The 20604-nt window shown below is 39.3% G+C and overlaps 2 protein-coding genes across 2 annotated transcripts in view; one reads left to right on the forward strand and one right to left on the reverse strand.

Annotated features, from left to right (window-relative positions):
• The window catches only part of CFAP61 (cilia and flagella associated protein 61), a 391053-nt gene that overhangs the window by 31272 nt on the left and 339177 nt on the right, over window positions 1-20604 (reverse strand). The window lies entirely within an intron of this gene.
• On the forward strand, window positions 5638-8535 carry LOC126010762 (DNA topoisomerase 1-like). Its single transcript, XM_049774356.1, has one exon. It carries the CDS (start codon window positions 5758-5760, stop codon window positions 7315-7317), a length of 1560 nt encoding a protein of 519 aa, XP_049630313.1. The 5' UTR covers window positions 5638-5757; the 3' UTR covers window positions 7318-8535.

The following is a 20604-nucleotide window of genomic DNA, read 5'->3' on the forward strand; positions in this document are numbered from 1 at the left end:
TGAAACACTGACCAAACAAGTGAAAGCAAAAATAAACAAATGGGATTACATTCAACTGAGAAGTTTATGCACTTCAAAGGAAGTAGCAACTAGGATACAAAGGCTACCCATGGAATAGGAGAATTAGTCACCCAATACCTTTTTAATATACAGTTAATATCTAAAATACATAAGACACTGGTACAGTTTAAAAAGAAAATATTTAATCTCATTAAGAATGGGGAGAAGATATGAACAGAAACTTGCTCAAAAAAGAAATACAAATAAAAGGCATATGAAAAAATGTTCTAAATCATTATTCATTAGGGAAATAAAAACAAAAAGGAGGCAACATCTCACACCACAGAGATGGGCACACATTAGAAAGAACAAAAACAACCAGTGCTGGCATGGATTTGAGGATAAAGGTACTCTCATTCACTGCTGGTGAAAATGTTGACTGGTCCAGACATTTTGGAAAACAATATGGACATTCCTCAAAAAAACTAGAAATTAAGCTTCCATGTGACCTCAAAATGATATTTCTCTTGGTAATAGACCCTGGGAACCTCCAAAACAGTGCAGAAAAGACAACTGTACTCCTATGTTCATTGCAACACTTTTCACAATAGCCAGAATCTGGAATCAACATAAGTGCCCAAGAATAGATGAGTAAAGAAACTGTGGTACATCTACACAATGGAATCTAAGCAGCTGTTAGGAAAATAAAGTCATGATTTGTTTATACATGATAGATATGCTGAGCAAAATGAGTCAGAGGGAAAGGTAAAGACATAGAATAATGACACTCATTTGTGGTTTATAAAAGTAATGATAGCATGTTAATAATATCCAAAGACAGTAGAGATTGGCTCCAAGAGGTGAGGAAACACAGTTAGGACAGAGAAGGGACCACTAATTCAATGGTGTTTGGAAATGATCACTCTGGACAGAACTGCATGCTGAAAGGAGATAAAGTGATATGCATGATACCCCTTCCATAACAATACTGCAAACCACAGTGTTTAAAATAAAATAAAAGGAAGAGAGAGAAAGAGGAAAAAGAGAAGAAAAATATCTGCCATAGAGGCAGGTTCAGGGGAAGGAGTACTGGGGACTTCGATGGAAAATATTTGTACACTGGTGAAATGTATTGTATGACTGAAGCTCAATCATGAGCAGCTTTATAATTGTGTATCTCACAATGATTCAACTAAAAATTTATAAAAATTTAATCTGAAAATTCAAGGCTAGAGATGTAGCTCAGTGGAAGAAAATAAGCATCATATACTATGAAGTGCTGGATTCAATTTCTGGCACCAAAAATAAATAAACAAAAATCAGGGTGTCCTGGTATGAACAGTGGTTCAAGCCAATCATTGCTAGATTATAGATAAATATTCAGAGAAAGAATATTGGAAGGGCACATTACAAAATTGTGGGAGTCCACACCCAGCTTTTTGCTCAGGGGTTATTCCTGTCTCTGTGCTCAGGTTTCATTTTTAGTAGTGCTTGGGGACCATATGAGATGTTGAGGATTGAGCCCTGGTTGGCAGTGTGCAAATCAAATGTCATAGCCACTGTGTCATGACTTCGGCCTCATAAAAATTTTTGATTTATCACCTCTGCTTATAATTAAGGTTTGGTTTTGTATTCTGCTGTGTACCCCTGTTCCCTTTGGGTTATACAATGGTCATATATTATTACTATAAATATAAATAAATAGATTATAAAGTTTAGTATTCTCTGAAGTTTAAATTTTCAAAAGATTTGTGCCTGGATGACTGTAAGAGAAAACGCTTCACTAAAGAAATGCTGATTCTGTGGGTTTTTTTCTTTACTATATTTAAACTTGTTTTTCCATAGCCTTTTTTTTAATTACAGCTTTGGGGGTCACACCTTGAAATGTTCAGGACTTACTCCTGTCTCTGTGCTCAGGGATCACTCCTGGCAGTACCCAGGAGAACATGGGGACCATATGATTAAAGCTGTATTGGCCACATTCTGCCCATTGTACTATTTATCTGGCCCTCCTCTGTCTATATCTTAGCCATTTATAAACCATTGAACTCTTTTCTGTGTTGTTGAATTCAGACTTCCATGTGCTAATAATTCTCAAAAAAATTCCAAGTAATCTCCGTTTAGATCTGGAAAGAAATTTCCTATATCAGTCTATTCTCTGTACACATGAATTCTTTGTACACTTGAATTCCAAACTTGTTTTCAGGAGCAAATTGTGTTTGGAAAGAAAGGAACTGTTTATATTTTGAATGTGCTTTTCAGTGCCATCTCTCTTTAGGACCTTTGCTGTTTTTTTTATTTTATTTATTTATTTTTTCAGAAAGAGTACAGCTAAACTTTTTCATCTGTATAAAAGTATGTGATCCATGTATTCAACAGAGCCTTTTTCTCTGCTTCCTTTCCCTCTGTAAATTGTCACTGTAATAACAACGAGTTGCACATGCTTGGTGTGGTGCTCCAACACTTGGCCTCATGGGAGCTTCTGTTCCTTTACTGGGAATGCTCATGTGCATGGCTTGCACTAGGGTGCTCACACATGTCTATTGGAACTACACAATTATCCACAGAGCTTATATAATTTTCAGACCTGCCACTGTCAGGCTCAAAAATCCTTTGCAATTAGAGAAATAACTACACTGAGAACTACCATAACTATGTGAATGAATGAGGGAAGTAGAAAGCCTGTCCAGAGCACATGCGGGGGTGGGGTGGGGAGGAGAGAGACCTGAGGTATTGGTGATGGGTATGTTGTACTGGTGAAGGGGGGGTGTTATTTACATGACTGAAACCCAACTACAATCATATTTGTAATCAAGGTGTTTAAAGATAAAAATATTAATGAAAAAAAATCCTTTGCAACACTAGGGACTGCTGATAGCCAAGGGGCCAAGCATAGAGATTTCCAGGACTATACCAGTCATGGAAGACAGCATCAGGAATGGGAATCATAGCTTCATATCTGAAAGTTGCATTCTCATCACAAAATAGTCTCCCCATCAACTATCAGAACCTTCTTTAGAATATAGAGGTTTCTATGATCTGTCTCTGAGCTCTGGAGAAAAAGCTGTCCATAACTTAGTCATCAACCAGCTCAGACCAGAATTCTTTCCTAAGGTTTCAACAGTGAGAAGTTGGTAGCAGAGAGAGTTAACTGGCATTGGTACTGGTCCACAGAGGAGGAGGCTTTGTCCTGGATGAGGAAGGAACACAGGGTTAGAGCTGCATAATCACATCATTAATGGCCACCTGATATTATTGAAAACAAAGTCATGATTATGATACGTTAACAATCTCAAGCCTGAAAACCACTCAGCCTAATTCAATAAATAAGCTACTTAAGTAGAGAAAGTCACAAGGAAGAACAGACTTGGTGTCATATTAGCAAATTTGATTTTCATTAATGCAAGATGAATGTCTTCGATGAGACACTTTCATATTGTATTAATGACATGATAGAAACAGCATTCACAAGTTGCTAGGCAACACAAGGACCCTCTAATGATCTTCTCTGTACTTGAGAGACCACAGAGGGAAGATGCCAGAACTCTGGGGATAGTTTCCATTTCTTGGCAACTGTTTCTGCTAAAGGACCACCATGGGGCTGGCTTAGAAGGAAGGGAAGAAATGATATCATTTCCTTTTACACATCTTACTCTTTATTCTTCCCTCTTTTTCATTGGCTTCTGAATGGGTAGGAGAGCAAAGATTAAGATATGAGCTCAAAAAACAGCCAGATGAGCCAGATAAGTCCTATAATGCCCTTCCTGGGCTACTGTGAAACCAGGACAGGAAGACAGAAAATGCAAAGGACCTTGCCAAGCCATCATTTGTTAGAATCTTTTGTACTTATCATCATCCCTATCTTCTTGGGAGGAGCTTGCCAGTCATGCTGAGTTCATGATTCCAGGGAGTAGAAACAATTATTTGACCAAAGCATTCTGACTATTTATTAATGTGCAACAACCTACCTCAAGCATAGTGGCATGGAGAAAAGGCATTTTATTATACTCTTGATAGCTTGGCTCTTCTCTATGACCTCTCGAGCATCAGAGGGAAAGATGGATAACTCAGGCTAACTAAAATCTGGGCTAAACTCATTTCAAGGCTCTTGCATGCTTTGCACTTGAGTTGAGTTGACTTGAAAACCTGTCTCAGAAAGGAGGATGTATGTTGATTTTTACTGTGTTCTTCCCTTATATCTTGGAAACTCACAACTACTTGGTTTCTTATATGGCAGGCCAGGGCTATAGCCTTTACATATTCATTAAAAAACCCTGAAAATTGGGTATCCTTCTACTCAGCCCCAGAAATCACATGGTCACCTACTGATACACCATATTGGTTAAAGTCATCAAAAGTTTACTTAGATTCAAGGGAAAAGGACAGAGGGCTCATTCCATGGAATGAAAGGCAAACAATTGTCAGTCAACATCTGAAATCAAGTTATTTCAGTCACCCTGGCTCCAGGAAATCTGGATTTGAGGCTGATATGTATCTTGCTATTGTCCAAGGGCTTGGGAATTGGTCACATATACTCAGGGAGAAGTGGAGCTAGTCAGGAAAGCCTGCCTTGGCACAAGCCCTGCTTGGAAGAACAGCAGTCACTACTTGACTGACTACAGTCCCTTTCCAATGCCAGCCATCACTCTGCCCCTATTCCTAGAAGAAAATAGACAGATCTTTAAAATGAAAATTCCTTTTTTTTTTAAGCTTAAATCTAGCTGTGACTGGCTTCTTTGTAAGGAACTCACTATCTGCTGATTTTTCAAGTGATTACAAATAATAACTATGACTGAAGATGTAAGTGACATGCATGCTGATGTTCATTTTAAACGTTTCTCCTCAGTGTGATAAACAAGCAATTGTTTCTTTAAAATACAAACCCGTGGGACCAGAGAAATAATATAGTGTTAGGGCATTTCCCTTGCACATAACCAGCTCTGGTTTTATCCCTGGCATCCCCATATGGTCCTCCCTGACCTGCCAGGAATGAATCCTGAATACAGAACCAGGAGCACTTCCGGGTATGACCCCAAACCAAAACTAAATATTAAAAAGAAATATGAGGCCTCACTTCTCCCATACTGCCTTTCCCAAATGATGTGGACTGCAATCGCCACATGATTCTATTAATTGTGATTAATAGATCTTAATTCTATTAATAAATCTGATTTCTTGATTAAGAATCTTAAATGTGATTCTATTCATTGTATGCTAAAATTAATAGATCAATCATTTCTTTCTTGTTTACATTTATTATTTAGAAGTGTTACTCCCGCTGCCCAGACAGACCATGGAGATTCGGCCCAGTCTTGTGCTTGCCTCCTTTTGCAATGGTACGGCACTGAGCACACTTTTGGACAAAATCTTTTTGCCCTTCTCAGTATCACTCATCTTAGAATCTCACTTGCAGTCACCGCATGGGAGCCAAAGAGACCAGCTCGCAAGTCCGCTGTCCCGCTCTTTTCACATTTTAATTTCAATGCTGATAAAAGTATGCTTCTAGATTTTAAAAGTAGAATATAGGCATAGACTCAATGGACTCTTTGGCTTTTCTCTCACTGTATCCTGCCTGTTACACTCTGAAGCCATGGACCAGTCCTTAGTGATTCATCAAGGGGCTTAAATCGCAAGTGGGAGGAAGAGCGCTATCCTGAAGGCATCAAGTGGAAATTCCTAGAACATAAAGGTCCTGTATTTGCTCCACCATATGAGCCTCTTCCAGAGAGTGTCAAGTTTTACTATGATGGTAAAGTCATGAAGCTGAGCCCCAAAGCAGAAGAAGTAGCTACGTTCTTTGCAAAAATGCTCGACCATGAATATACTACTAAAGAAATATTTAGGAAAAATTTCTTTAAAGACTGGAGAAAGGAAATGACTAATGAAGAGAAGAATATCATTACAAACTTAAGCAAATGTGATTTTAACCAGATGAGCCAGTATTTCAAAGCTCAGTCCGAAGCTTGGAAGCAGATGAGCAAGGAAGAAAAGCAGAAAATCAAAGAGGAGAATGAAAAATTACTGAAAGAATATGGCTTCTGTGTTATGGATAATCACAGAGAGAGAATTGCCAACTTCAAGATAGAACCTCCTGGGCTTTTCCGTGGTCGTGGTAACCATCCCAAAATGGACATGCTGAAGAGACGGATGATGCCTGAAGATATAATCATCAATTGTAGCAAAGATGCCAAGGTTCCTTCTCCTCCTCCAGGACATAAATGGAAAGAGGTTCGACATGATAACAAGGTTACTTGGCTGGTCTCCTGGACAGAGAACATCCAAGGTTCCATTAAATACATTATGCTGAACCCCAGTTCACGAATCAAGGGTGAGAAAGATTGGCAGAAATATGAGACTGCTAGGCGGCTGAAGAAGTGTGTGGACAAGATCCGGAACCAATATCGAGAAGACTGGAAGTCCAAAGAGATGAAAGTCCGGCAGAGAGCTGTAGCCTTATACTTTATTGACAAGCTGGCTCTGAGAGCAGGTAATGAGAAGGAGGAAGGAGAAACAGCGGACACTGTGGGTTGCTGCTCACTTCGTGTAGAGCACATCAATCTGCACCCAGAGTTGGATGGTCAGGAATATGTGGTAGAATTTGACTTCCTTGGGAAGGACTCAATCAGATACTATAACAAGGTCCCTGTTGAGAAAAGAGTTTTTAAAAACTTACAACTATTTATGGAGAACAAACAGCCTGAGGATGATCTTTTTGATAGACTCAATACTGGTATTCTAAATAAACATCTTCAGGATCTCATGGAAGGTTTGACAGCCAAAGTGTTCCGAACATACAATGCCTCCATCACGCTACAGCAGCAGCTTAAAGAACTTACAGCTCCGGATGAGAATATCCCAGCAAAGATCCTCTCTTATAACCGAGCCAATCGAGCTGTTGCCATTCTTTGTAACCATCAGAGGGCACCACCTAAAACTTTTGAGAAGTCCATGATGAACTTGCAATCTAAGATTGATGCTAAGAAGGACCAGCTAGCAGATGCTCGGAGAGATCTGAAGAGTGCTAAGGCTGATGCCAAGGTCATGAAGGATGCAAAGACCAAGAAGGTGGTAGAGTCAAAAAAGAAGGCTGTGCAGAGACTGGAGGAACAATTAATGAAGCTTGAAGTTCAAGCCACAGACCGAGAAGAAAATAAGCAAATTGCCTTGGGGACCTCAAAACTCAATTATCTGGACCCTAGGATTTCAGTAGCTTGGTGCAAGAAGTGGGGGATTCCAATTGAGAAAATTTACAACAAAACCCAGCGGGAGAAATTTGCCTGGGCTATTGACATGGCTGATGAGGACTACGAGTTTTAGCCAGTCTTGAGGGGCAGGGTCCTGTGGAAAGGAACAGTGTGGTTTGAGAAAGATGGATAAATTGTGAGCCTCTCTTGCCCTCAGACCTGAGGGAGAGAGGCAGCAAGTCTTAACAAACCAACATCTTTGCGAAAAGATAAACCTGGAGATATTATAAGGGAGAGCTGAGCCAGTTGTCCTATGGACAACTTATTTAAAAATATTTCAAATATCAAAATTCTAGCTGTATGATTTGTTTTGAATTTTTATTTTGGTTTTTTAGTTCGTTTTTTTTTTCCAAGGAGGGCAAGTGGATGGGAATTTGTCAAGTGTTCTGCCAGGTAAATTCACTGTTTCACTGAAGCATTTGGATTCATAGCTACTGTATACAAAGTCCGATTATATTGGTGCGTTTTTACAGTTAGGGTTTTGCAATAACTTCTATATTTTAATATAAATGAATTCCTAAACTTCCCCACCCTCCCCCATTTCAGGAATTTAAAATTAAGTAGAACAGAAACCCAGCGCACCTGTTAGAGTTTTCACTATCTATTGTCATTGGAATCAATTTTCATTAAACTTGAAGCAGTTGTGACATTGGCAGTGTTTTCGGTTCAGACACCTGTTCACAGAAAAGCATGATGGGAAAATATTTCCTGACTTGAGTGTTCCTTTTTAAATGTGAATTTTTATTTCTTTTTAATTATTTTAAAATATTTAAACCTTTTTCTTGATCTTAAAGATCGTGTAGATTGGGGCTGGGGAGGGATGACAGTTGAGTGAGTATATGGATAATGAAATAATCAGTGACTGAAACCATTTTTCCATCATTCTTTGTTCTGAGCATTCTCTGTACCCTTCCAGTAACCATCTTTTTTTTTTCAAACCCCATCTTCCACTTGAAAAAAATGTATAAAGCAAGTTCCACAGGTCAGTAAATACAGAGGAAATTGAGTATTTTGTCCCAAAAAGGAGAAAAATAATCAAGATTTTAGGGCTTTTATTTTTTTTTCTTTTGTAATTGTGTAAAAAAGGGGGGGGGACACAAAAGCAGAATTTTAATGTGAAGACACTTTTGCTATGATCATTAGGTTAGAGACATTGTTAGTTTAGTGTGTGTGCAGAGTCAATTTCCCACATCTTTCCTCAAGTATCTTCTATTTTTATCATGAATTCCCTTTTAATCAACTGTAGGTTATTTAAAATAAATTCCTACAACTTAACGGAAAAAAAAAAGAAGTGTTACTCCCTTTTTCTTAGTTTTCAATAATCTACTTCCTTTTTTCAAAATGTTTCAGAAGCTCTATAAAATATTTTCAGTAGAGGCTAGAGAGACAGTACAGATAGTACAGCTTTCATGGGGGTTCCAGTAGCTATAGACTCCCCAAATTGTCGGGGTAGTCTTGATGCTCCTCAGCACTGCAGGGCCTAAGCAGAACCAGAGCATCAGGCTTCAGTGAACTGACAGGTCCAGTTGGCTAAGAAATTCTGGGTCTCTGATAGTGGCATGAAGGCCCTTCTCAGAAAACCATGAAAATTTTTCACATAAATATATATAAAATAATATCACCTCCACCAGTTCTCCATATTCTCAACTCTATGTTCTGGTATAGCCCACCCTGCTTGTCTCTGCATCTCCTTTCTCTGCTCTGCGCTTCTGCATTTGAGCTCATGATTTATTCCCTCTTCCTTTACAACTCTGGTTGCTGATTAAAATAGGCCTTGCTAGGGGCCTGACAGATAACTGGGTGAAGGCTACTACCTAGCATGTGGCACTCCATAAACTCCCCCAAACACTGTCAAAAGAGATCCCTAAATACAGAGCAGGAGTAAAACCAGAACAGCACTATCTGACCCCCAAACAAGCAGAAATGACCCTTTATTACCTGATGGTTAGAAAGAGTTTAAATTAGAATAGCTGAATGTCTTTTCATTATCTACCACCAGTTCTAGTAGTTAACATCTCTTGGCCTGCTTGCTGTCATTTCAAATAACCTCTACTCCTGCTGACTTACTTTGAAGGAAATTCCAAATATTTAAACTTGTATGTTTGAAGACTAAAGATTTTGTTACTAACATATATAAATGTAAAGCTATCTTCACATTTAAAATCAGTAATGATTCTTTAACATTGTCAAATACCAAGTCATCAAGTTTTTAATAGTGTCATTCAGGACATACTTTACATTTTTCAATAGCTCATTTGAGTCAGGACCCAAATAAATTGCCATTTTTTAAAATATGAGGATTTATTTGGTGGGTGAGGAGTTGGGCCATATCTTGCTGGTCTCAGGGCTTACTTTAGGCTCTGTGCTCAAGGATCACTCCTGGAAGGGCTTAGGAGACCATGTGTGGTTCTAAGTAGGCATAAACAAGGCAAGCATCTTATCCACTATACTATCGTCTGGTCCCTTAAATTAAGTTCTCAGACACATACTCTCAATCAATCTCAATTACATTATTACATTTTTGTTATTAAAGGACTAAAGCAGTTTATCTTGTAGAAGTTGCCAAACTTCATATTTGCCACTGTAATTCTCTGGTACTATCTAAAGCAGTGTTTCTCAACAAAGGGTCATGTGGCCCCTGAGAGCTTCTAGGATAGTGCAATGAAACTACAGTTGAAAATCATGTAAGTGGACGGAGCTACAGCATCACACTAAGGGTTCAACCAGTAGGACAGAAGGTCGAAGGGGAGCCAGTGTGGAAAAAAGTTCAGAAATACTGGCTTATAGTATTGAGTTGTCTCCTCTATTGCATAAAAGTTTTAAAATATATCTAAGGCCCAGAACAGATTTGGTTTTAAATGTTGTGTTTTTTTTTATCAAGGAAGTATATTTCCCTATCAAGAAGCAATTAATTTGTTGTCTCTTTTTCTAGGTCAACAGCCACTGAGGCTCAATGAAAGAATCCTCATCCTCTAATTTATGGGGGAGGAGGCTACAAAATGGTGATACTCTTACCTTTCTTATTGCTCCCTCATTTATAAGCAGGTACGGTATTGTTCCTTTAGGACCTCATAAATGGTCATGGAATAGTGTTTAAAATTATTTCTTTCAGAAGTTTGAAGCCATTGGTTTCTTATCTTTTAGGTTATGAGGCAAATTTAATTCTATTTTGACTCCATTTCTTTGCAGGGTGGAGGGTTAAGGGGTACTTGACTTGCTCAGCATTTACTCCTGGCTCTGCACTCAGGATTCAGTTCTGGTGTAATTCAGTGGACCATATGTGGTGCCTAGGATTAAATCTGAATTGGCTGCATACAAGGCAAGTGTAATATCTCTCCCAGCCACTGTGCTATCTCTCTGACTGATTCCAGTTCTTTTTTTTTTTTTTTTTTTTGGTTTTTGGGCCACACCCAGCAGTGCTCAGGGGTTACTCCTGGCTCCATGCTCAGAAATTGCTCCTGGCAGGCATGGGGGACCATATGGGATGCCGGGATTCGAACCGATGACCTTCTGCATGAAAGGCAAACACCTTACCTCCATGCTATCTCTCCGGCCCCTGATTCCAGTTCTTAATCAAGTTTTTTGTTTGTTTGTTTTTGGGCCACATCCAGGAGTGCTCAGAGGCTACTCCTGGCAGGTTCAGGAACCATATGGGATGCCAGAAATAGAACCTGGGTTGGCAGTGTGCTATGCAAAGGCCCTATTACTCTAGCCCCCAAAGTTTTATTTTTTAACTTAAAAGATTTTGGAAGTTTCTCATTTTTCCCTGGTGTTTTGGAATGTTATGACAGAGTTGTTGGGTGTTGGTCATGTAAAGTCTTTCAGTTCTTAAATTTTTTTATTCCTTCTTTAAATAGCTTTCCTTCTTTTTCTCTGCTTTCCCTCTCTCTCTCATGTGTGCTGTACCCCATTTAGTCAATTAAAAGCCATGGCTTTCTTTTCAGAAATTTCCTTGACTATCTTCCAAGACTATTCTTGGCAGCTGCCATTTTGAGGTCAGGGAAGAAGGAGACTGGGGTCTCTTTCCTTCTTTTTCTCTGCTTTCTCTCCCTCTCATGTGTGCTGTACCCCTTTTAGTCAATTAGAAGCCATGGCTTTCTTTTCAGAAATTTCCTTGACTATCTTCCAATACTATTCTTGACAACTGCCATTTTGGGGTCAGGGCAGAAGGAGACTGGGGTCTCCACCAATCAGTAATGAGATTTTCACCTAATTCTCTTTTGACAGTTACACCTCTCACAGTCTCTTATGACTGATACACCCTTCTCTACGAAGCTACAGGGAATGGCTACATTTTCTAGAGTACAAATCTTAAATTTCCTGCAAAGATGTTAGAGGAAGTTGTTGCTTGACTTATGAAAGAATAAAAAGAGGACTGGGAAGCAGGAATATTACCAACATTAACAGTTTTTATAGTCCTCTGCCTCATCCTAACCATTTTTATCCTAGTCATCATTTTCATCTATAGTTGCTTCCTTTATAGCACTGTAATCACAGCATTATAGCTTCCTCTGCTCGGCTGATAGATGCCTCGCCAAACACATCATCTCTCATCTACCATTATTTAATTTGGAGGGGTGTTTCTGTCTCCAGTGGGGAGATTTAAAGATATTTTTTATTTGTTTCTTTGTTTGTTTGTGTGTGTGTGTGTGTGTGTGTGTGTGACTTATAGGGGCTTCAAGACAGTGAAGAATTAACTTACATGTTCATCCTTCTATGTTTAATTAGCCAGAAAACTCAGAGAACTATTTTTCAGTACAATTCCAAATAGCCAGTTTAGTTTCACTAAGCTTGGATATACATTTAATATTACTCTTGTTTTTGTTTGTCTTTTGTTTTTGGGGTCACAGCCGGCAACACTCAGGTTACTTCTGATTCTACACTCAGAAATTGCTGCTGGCAGGTTCAGGGGACCATATGGGATGCTGGGATTCAAACCACTGTCCTTCTGCATGCAAGGCAAATGTCCTACCTCCATGCTAACTCTCCAGCCCCTAGTGTTACTCTTAACACCCAAAATCTTAACTCTGGGACAGGAACACTGTGCCCCAATTTTGAATTGTTCCTATTATTCTAACTTAGTACCCTCCCCTCCAAAGAAAGCCTCAGGCAAGGACTAAGTATTGAAGTTGTATTTGAGTGGTAGCATCTTAGGGCCTAGCTGAAAGGAGAGAATCAAGGTGGGGAATATTGGGAAGAAGTGCTGTGTTGTGTCCTGACCATGGCTTCAGGTTAGGGAGCCTAGTCAACAATGCAGGCTGTCTGAGTCGGGTTACTGAAGAAGCTGGGTCTTGGGGTGATCTGACAGAAAAAAGGATTTCCCCAAAGTATAATTTCTGCTTTGTGTCAGAAATTTGGGCAGCTGGTGGGAAAGCCGGATCCTTCGGCCTGCAACATTGGGATTTACCCAAGTATTGAAAGGGGAGGAGGAACCGAACTCTCAGGGCATCTAGAGAGGTTGGGAGAGCGTGAAGATCTGTGCTCAGGACTCTGTTGATGGCTTAAATGGATGTAAAGTACAATTAAGGGGCACTGATGACTGTTTCTCTCTAGGAATTTTTCAAAGTAGCCCTGACAAAGGCCCTATATAAGCCTCTAAATATCCAAATAAATGATCCTGAAGCATGCCTGATGTTGGAACCTCCATGCGGCCTGTTTAAGAGGAGGCCAGTGATATGAAAATAAGTTGAAATCTGATGGCACTTCCCATCATGGTTTTAGAAGATCTGGGTCCTCTGAGGCAGCCCACGAGACACTGGCCTCTCTCGGGATTTCATTTTGCTTAAGTAAAGCTGATATCATGTGCAGTGAGAAAAACTCTGGCTCAAACAGAAACAATATTACCAGAGACACAGGAGAAATGGTTTATAGAGATGAGCTTACCACAGTGCCTAAAAAGTAAAAACAAAACAACAACCTTTAACCTTTAAATTTCCCCTAGAAAACTTAGATTCATTTTTGAAATCCCCAACCTGAAAATGTTTGTCTACTTCAGGCAACTTTCTACTTAATATGTTTGAGTGTAAGCAGTAACAATAAAGGTTGAGATGCTGCAGTACCTAATTGGAAATCGGGTGAGAGTTATATTATATTAACTCCTTGCCAGGACCAGAACAACCTGGATTTGCAGTGGAGGGTGCACTTGCATATTCAGTGGCAGATATGTCCTGAGGGCAATAAATGAGCTGATGAACACCCATCTGGGTACACTGCTGTGGGTGTAATTCAGGGGCCTGATAAGCCCAGCAGAATATGGGTAAAGCTTTTGTGTTAATATCTTGAATGAGTTCTAGCTTTGTTCAATTATCATGTGCAGAAAACCTAGGGCTCTCAGGCGCTGCTTGTCAGCTAGGGCTGCCAGTGACTGGGAACTAATCATTAAACCGGCCACCGAGCCGAAAAGCCATTCCCAGCAGCCTCACGGCCTCCAGCATGGCGTATATTTTCCCATTTCACTTGGATTTGCTCCTAATGATTGAACTATGGATTATTAATGCTTCGAGCCTCCGGGATCCCAGCGTGACTGTGGTGGGCTCTATTCTGCCCTCTGAGCCTTCAGCACGTATCTGGGCCTGGCAGACTGTGCCCTAGCAGCTGTCAGAGTCACTGGGGCCAAGTAATACCAGGCTCCAAACTATGGCTCCTATTAGCAGCTGCAGGAGCATTGTTGGTGGCATTGGTGCTCTCTTTTCCCCAAATTATCAGATAAAATGAATAACAAGCCACAACATCTAGTTCTCTGCTTGGTGGAGGAAAAAAAATATCTCTCTTTAGAAGTCATGTGGTGGCCATGTGATCTGTCTCTGAAAGTCTCTGGTCTGAGGATTGAGTAGCACACCTGGAGATCCACAGGGTCTGTGTCAGAATGATCCCACAGTCAGCACCAGCTTCTCCTGGAGTAGGAGGGAAGCCCAGAATTCATTTGGACAACAGCTGTCCAGTTTAGGCTAGGAGTCAAACACTCTTTTTCAGTCATATGGTTAGTCTTTGTAACATTCTTGAAAATAGGGGTGATGTTCCTTTAGAGATACAGGAGGCAGGGCCAGAGTGGTAGCACAATGGTAGGGCATTTGTCTTGCATGCGGCTGACCCAGGACAGACACAGATTTTATCCCGGGCATCCCATATGGTCCCCCGAGCCAGGAGTGATTTCTGAGCACCTCTGGGTATTTTCCCCCAAACAAAACAAGACAAAACAAAAAAGAGATATAAGAGGCAAAGTTTAAAGTTTAGAGGAGGGCTGGAGTGATAGTACAGCAGGCAGGGCACTTGCCTCCACGAAGCTAACCTAGGTTTGAACACAGGCATCCCACTAAAGCTACCAGGAGTAAGACCTGAGTTTTTCTGAGACATGTCACTCTTCCTACGAGACACTGCTGTGGGAAAGGATTGAAGGAGGCTGTAGTGATTTTGCTGGTCAATTGGTCTCTCCTTTCCATCACACCACAGAATAAGAACCAGGAAAGTTTCTTTATTTTCTGACAAGAAACTCAAAGTTGTTGTAATGTCAGAAGAAGCAGCTGGTCCTAGGACTAGTTAACACAGAAGTCAAGTCTGTGATTCAGGATGGAGTATACAGGCAGGACAACATTTTGTGGTTACTAGAGCAGCAAATTAAGAAATTTGGTGACCTCTTTTACTTTATGTTATAGTTTGAAGTTTTCCCATTACTGATTGAGCATTGTTTAAAATGCCATATCCTTTGCACTTTCATATAGGACATTTCAATTGCTATATCTTCAAGTTCACTAATCTTTTCTTCAGTGAGGTTTAATTTTGTATTCATTACCATCTATCTTTTCATCTTAGGCATTGTCCTCTTCACCTATTAAAAGTGTCATTTGAATTCTTTTTCACGTCTTTATTCAACTTCCCTATGTGTAATGTAATGGTTATCTATCATTTTAATATGCTTGAATATTTTGATTATCATGTCAGATATTCTGTATTGGTTTTGATACGGTGAATTTTGGTAAGCTAGTTTGTATGTTCTTGTTTCTTTGTATGTCTGGCAAATAAAATCTGTGACTTAAATCCACTGATACACAAATCTTGAGATTTCTCAGGAAGGCTGGTTGGAACAGGTTTTATATCCAAACCTGATTGACCATTGGACACTATAATCTTAAATTCTTTTTAATGTTATTTTCCTCAAGCCCCTGGAGAGCTTACTTATTACCCATATGTTCTGATCACTACTTTTCTGATCAGAGGGATGTATAGTAAACTTTCTTTGACTACTTGATAGTCAAGGAGGAATTCCTATAGATCCCAAATTTCTCTTTCTGTGAACTTCCTAATCTCCAGTATCCTGTCTTGAGAACTCTCTGCCTTGACTTTTCCCAACTAAAAATTCTATTCCCCATAGTTCTACTAGCAATTCTAAACATTCTATCAAAGCAGAAAGTTTGATCAAATGTAGAAATGATCTTATTTGTGTGTGTTTTGTTTATTTATTTATTTATTTTTGGTTTTGGGATCTCACCTGGTGATGCCTAGATGTTACTACTTATTATGTGCTCAGAAATCACTACTGGCTTGGGGGACCATATGGGATGCCAGTGAATTGAACCGTGATCCATCCTAGGCTAGCATGCGCGAGGCAAATGCCTTACCCCACCGCTCTGGCCCTGTGATTTTTATTTTTAACACAACAGAATTTTAGGCCAGAGAGACCTCAATGGACTTAATGTGTGCTCTGTATGCAGGAGGCCTGGTTCTACCTCCAGAACAACACGGTTGGTTCCCTATGGACCTTTAGAAGAGTTTCCCCTGTTACCCTTCCCCCCAACTTCCTGCCTATCTCACCTGGAGTGGGTGACCCTCCCACAGATGGGAGGGGTCTGGTTGGTAATTTTGCCAACCAGAGAGAGAGAACCATTCAGTGAGAGAAGCTCAGCAGGACAGAGATCAGAGATAGGAAGAATCACTTTCTACCCTTATTTATTTTTTAAATTCATTTTATTTATTTTTTCCTTTATATATTTGTGTGTATATATATCTACTGTCTTGTTTTTGTTTTATTCTCTTCCTTAAATTCACCTGTTTTGGTTCTTCTTGGTACAAAAACCTACAAGAAAAAGTCTTGCCTGAGATAGAAGCTCAAGTCAAAACCAGGGCACAGAGATGATGGAGCCTGATACTCTCACCCCCAAATACACTAGCAATGTAATATGGCACCATTTCTTTCTGCAAAGGCATACTAAAAAAGGGGAACTTATATGTATAGAAACAAGCTCTTATCTACTAGGGATAAGAACTCATACATTTTACAATATAAGGGTACCTCCCACCTTGAACATATGTCATGTGGACCCAACTTATACTCCATGTGATTAGATAGCGATTGTCCAACCCAGATCCCTAGATTTCAGACATAGAACCAACACAGTTCACTGCAACAGCTCCAGGAACCAAACTCCCTCTGGGACATTCCTAATACGGCTCTGACACCAACTTACACCAGATTTGACATGACATCCTGACAATGAGGAAATGGCAACTTGATCTAAGAGCAGGTTGTCTTATCTCATCTCCTAAAGGTAAGAGGAAATCAGAAGAGATGTCATTCTTTGATCTGTGCAAAAACCAGGATCGCTGACTACAGAAGACTGTGATAACCATGACTGGGCAGAACTTATCCAGGGACCAATAAGAAAAACCCTAGCCTAGGCCTTGGTCTAAGATCTATAAAACAAACAAAATCTCTATTTCCAGAGGTCTACTGAGACAACTGCAACTGAGCAGAACTTCTAGAAACATAATGAAAGACTCTATCCTAGGCCTCGTCCTAGGATCGGTGCAAACACCAAGACCACCAATTACAGAAGACTGATTAAAACAACAGTGTTGGAACAGAACTTCTAGAACCATAAAGAAATACTATCCTAATGTAATAGGATGTAATATCCTATGACCTATGCAAATACCAAGATCTCTAGCTACAGAGGCCTGATTTTATCATCTACGACTGAGCAATAAGTTTCCAGACACCACAAAAAGACCCAGAGGAGAGTAAAAAAGCATGTACGGAGCCTGTAGTTATTCCCATGACAGTATGCTTCAAGGGAAGAGAAACCTTTATCTATTAGGCCAAGGGAATTCCCTTTATAATCTCCCCAATATTTACTGTGCCTATGAAGAAGAGAGGGGAGGGTAAAAAGGAAGCACAATATTTTTTCTCTTTTTATTTCAGGCTCATGATTTTTGTTTGGTTGTGTCTGTATTGTGGTGGTGCTGATTTTTTTTTTTTGGCATTGTAGTTTTGGTTTTGTTCTTTATTTTTTTTATATGTCTGTTTTTTTTCTTTTAGTATATTTTTTGTCTTTTTGTGATGTTTTTCTTCCTTTTTCCCTTTCCTCTCTTAAATTGATATTTATAACCTTCTAGATGGACCCCTTCCAGTTTGTTGTTGTTGTTTACTTGTTGCCTTTTTCCCCTTTCTTTCCCTTCAAACAGAACCACATAACTTGAATTATCTTGTTCTGCCTCATAAATTGAGGGGAAAAATGGATGGTACCAAGACCAAACAGTTGTATGAACATTGAGTAGAACTAAAAATAAAATGATCAGACTTAAACACCAAAGCTAAAGCCAATGACAACAGAATCTATATTCAATCTACAACAAGCTAGATACAGAGGGGACCACTTATACTAGCAGCCCAGTGGGCGAAAGAGGGGGATATGGGATGCATGCTGGGAACAGGATTGGAGGGAGGACATCACTGGTGGTGGGAATGCCCCGGGTTTAATGCCACTATGTATCTAAAATATTACTGTGAAAGATTTGTAACCCAATTTGATCACAATAAAAATTATTAATTAAAAAAAAAGAATGCAGAGGCTGATTAACTTACCACACATGGTGGCTAGGGCCTCATAGTAAAACCTTGTCTCCTGAAACTTCATGACTGCTGTGGGTAATTTCCTTGCTGTCACCCTGAACCCTCAGACCCACCAGGCCAAAGAAGCTGCAGGCTCCAGGTAGGCTGAGAAAGGCCTTACCATCCATCCACCATCATCCACCAACATCAAGGACTCTTATTAATTAATAATTAATTCAACAATCCCTGAGCACTGAGCTGGGTAGAATCTAAGCATCACCAAGACAACAAAATAAGAAGAAAATAGATCCAGTTTTTAAGAGAACACTATTTTTATTACCCTCTAACAAGTATCTATTTTTATTTTAATATGTACCTTTTATCTTAAGTAATTTTTCAATTGTTTCATGTGAAAAGGTAAATATAGTTTAAATATAGTTTAAAAGTATTAAAATAGTTTAAAAGTATTAAAAAATTTTAAAAAGTATTAAATGCCACAACATTTGATTGCAGGATTGTGGATAAGGGATTGCAGACCTGAATAACTAGGTAAAAGATTAACCTTATTGATAATAAGTATAAATGCAACTTTCATATAACCTTCTGGATAATTTTGTTTTTATGAGTGACTTCTGGTCATTTGATTAGTATGGGACAACACATCAGACTAATTTAATTTAATCAGTCACATTTTAGATCCTTTATGTGGGAATTTGTCTCTTTAACAAAAAATCCCAAGGATAGGATATAGCCCTAGGTAAAATAATTTTGATATTCTAATGCACAAGGTTTGCAAAAAATAAAATACTAATACTCATGAAAGAATAATATAGCATTAAAGTTACCAAATATCTGCCTGCTGCAAAAAATGTGCTAGGTAAGTATAGAATAAGACTGCTTAAGGTCTTTCAGATGTAAGAATAACATGGTCAAAAATAGAATAGGAAAGTGTCACTACTTTATTCTAGACATTTAACAGTGCCTGCCGATTAGCTCTATAAAATACCCCAGACTCTGCTCTTCATATACCCGTTGTATGTTAATGTATCTGTCAACTTGAACAAAGTGGCAAGGTATTGAATAAATGGCCCGAGAGCACTCATGGTTGCTCAGATAACCTAAAGATTGGATCATCTGTGTGTATTTGTCTCAGACCATGCAGTGTAGATTCTAAATGGTTCCAAACTTCTATCCTACACCTGGAAGGCAGAAACTAACCACTCCCCTTCTTCCCTTCCACTGTTAACCTTACTTTTGGTGAGTTTCTCAGCAGTGCTCAACAGACCTGAGCAATTTTCTACCCAGTTTCTAGGAGCCTCCAGTGAACACCTAGTGGTGCTCAGAGGAGTCCAGGGCTGCACCTGCATATGCTTAGGAATTCATATGTGCAACGGATGCCAGGGCATTTAGGTACTCTCTGGACTCTCCAGCAAAAAGCCCTATAAAGTGCTTTAAGTGCTGCAGCAAAGGTTTGAAAAAAAGTGACATTACAAAGACGTTCAGAGGAATTAAAGTCAGTTCTATATATACCAATCAGATTTCCTGAACTCCTGTATCAAAACCTGGGATCTCATGATGGGATGGAATGTAAATCAGGAAGACTACTGTAGAGAATTGTCTGGGGCTTGGTCAGCTGAGATGCTCAGGTATAAATGGATTGGAAAGCATAAACACACATATACATATAATGTATATAATATAATACATAGAGAAAGATTCACTATTTCATCCAGTACCTCTTACTTGCCTGAAAAAATACCCCAAAGTTTGCCTACTGTATCCCTTCTTCCACACCATTCCTATTAGCTATAGTTTATATGAAAACTATATAAATAACAGTCTAAAGGAAATACCCAACTTTATATTTATTTAGTTCTTGATAATGATCAATATCTAAGTAATATCTTTTTCTCAGAGAATTTTTGAAATAAAAAGATCTAACAGCTAAATACATTAAAACTATTTGAAAAATGATGGAGAACTTGACACTTGAAGGGAAGTACTATAATTTTCAAATATATGCATTATTTGGGAAAGAGAAGGAATACTGACTCAAAAACTGGAATGTTTAAATCCCGAAGTGAAGGGGTGTGGAATGACGATGAACATTTAGTTCAAGTAATCACAAAACACTGTACTTCAATAGTGCTTTACATCTTTCAATTGTATGCTCATCATCATTTTCTTTCACCCTATAATCTGGGCAGATTCATTATAAATTATGCCTCAACCTCACAAGTGAAGAATTGGTGCTTACTGAGTTTAAATGACTTACCTAAGTCCAAAAGTTAGTAAGCAACAATATATACACACACACACACACACACACACACACACATATTGTTTTTTTGGCCACATCCAGTGACACTCGGGTTACTCCTGGCTATGCACTCAGAAATTGCTCCTGGCTTGGGGGAGCATATGGGATGCCAGGGGATTGAACCGCAATCCATCCTAGGCTAGCACACATAAGGCAGATGCCTTACCACTTGCACCACTTCTCCGGCCCCAGGAAGTGATATTTTTAAGACCAGT

The sequence above is a fragment of the Suncus etruscus genome, chromosome 6 (genome assembly GCF_024139225.1).
Source record: "Suncus etruscus isolate mSunEtr1 chromosome 6, mSunEtr1.pri.cur, whole genome shotgun sequence".
Lineage (NCBI taxonomy): Eukaryota > Metazoa > Chordata > Mammalia > Eulipotyphla > Soricidae > Suncus > Suncus etruscus.

Bases quoted from the DNA above. Each gene is read 5' to 3' on its own strand.
- LOC126010762 (XM_049774356.1), top strand. From the start codon at position 5,758: ATGAAGCTGAGCCCCAAAGCAGAAGAAGTAGCTACGTTCTTTGCAAAA.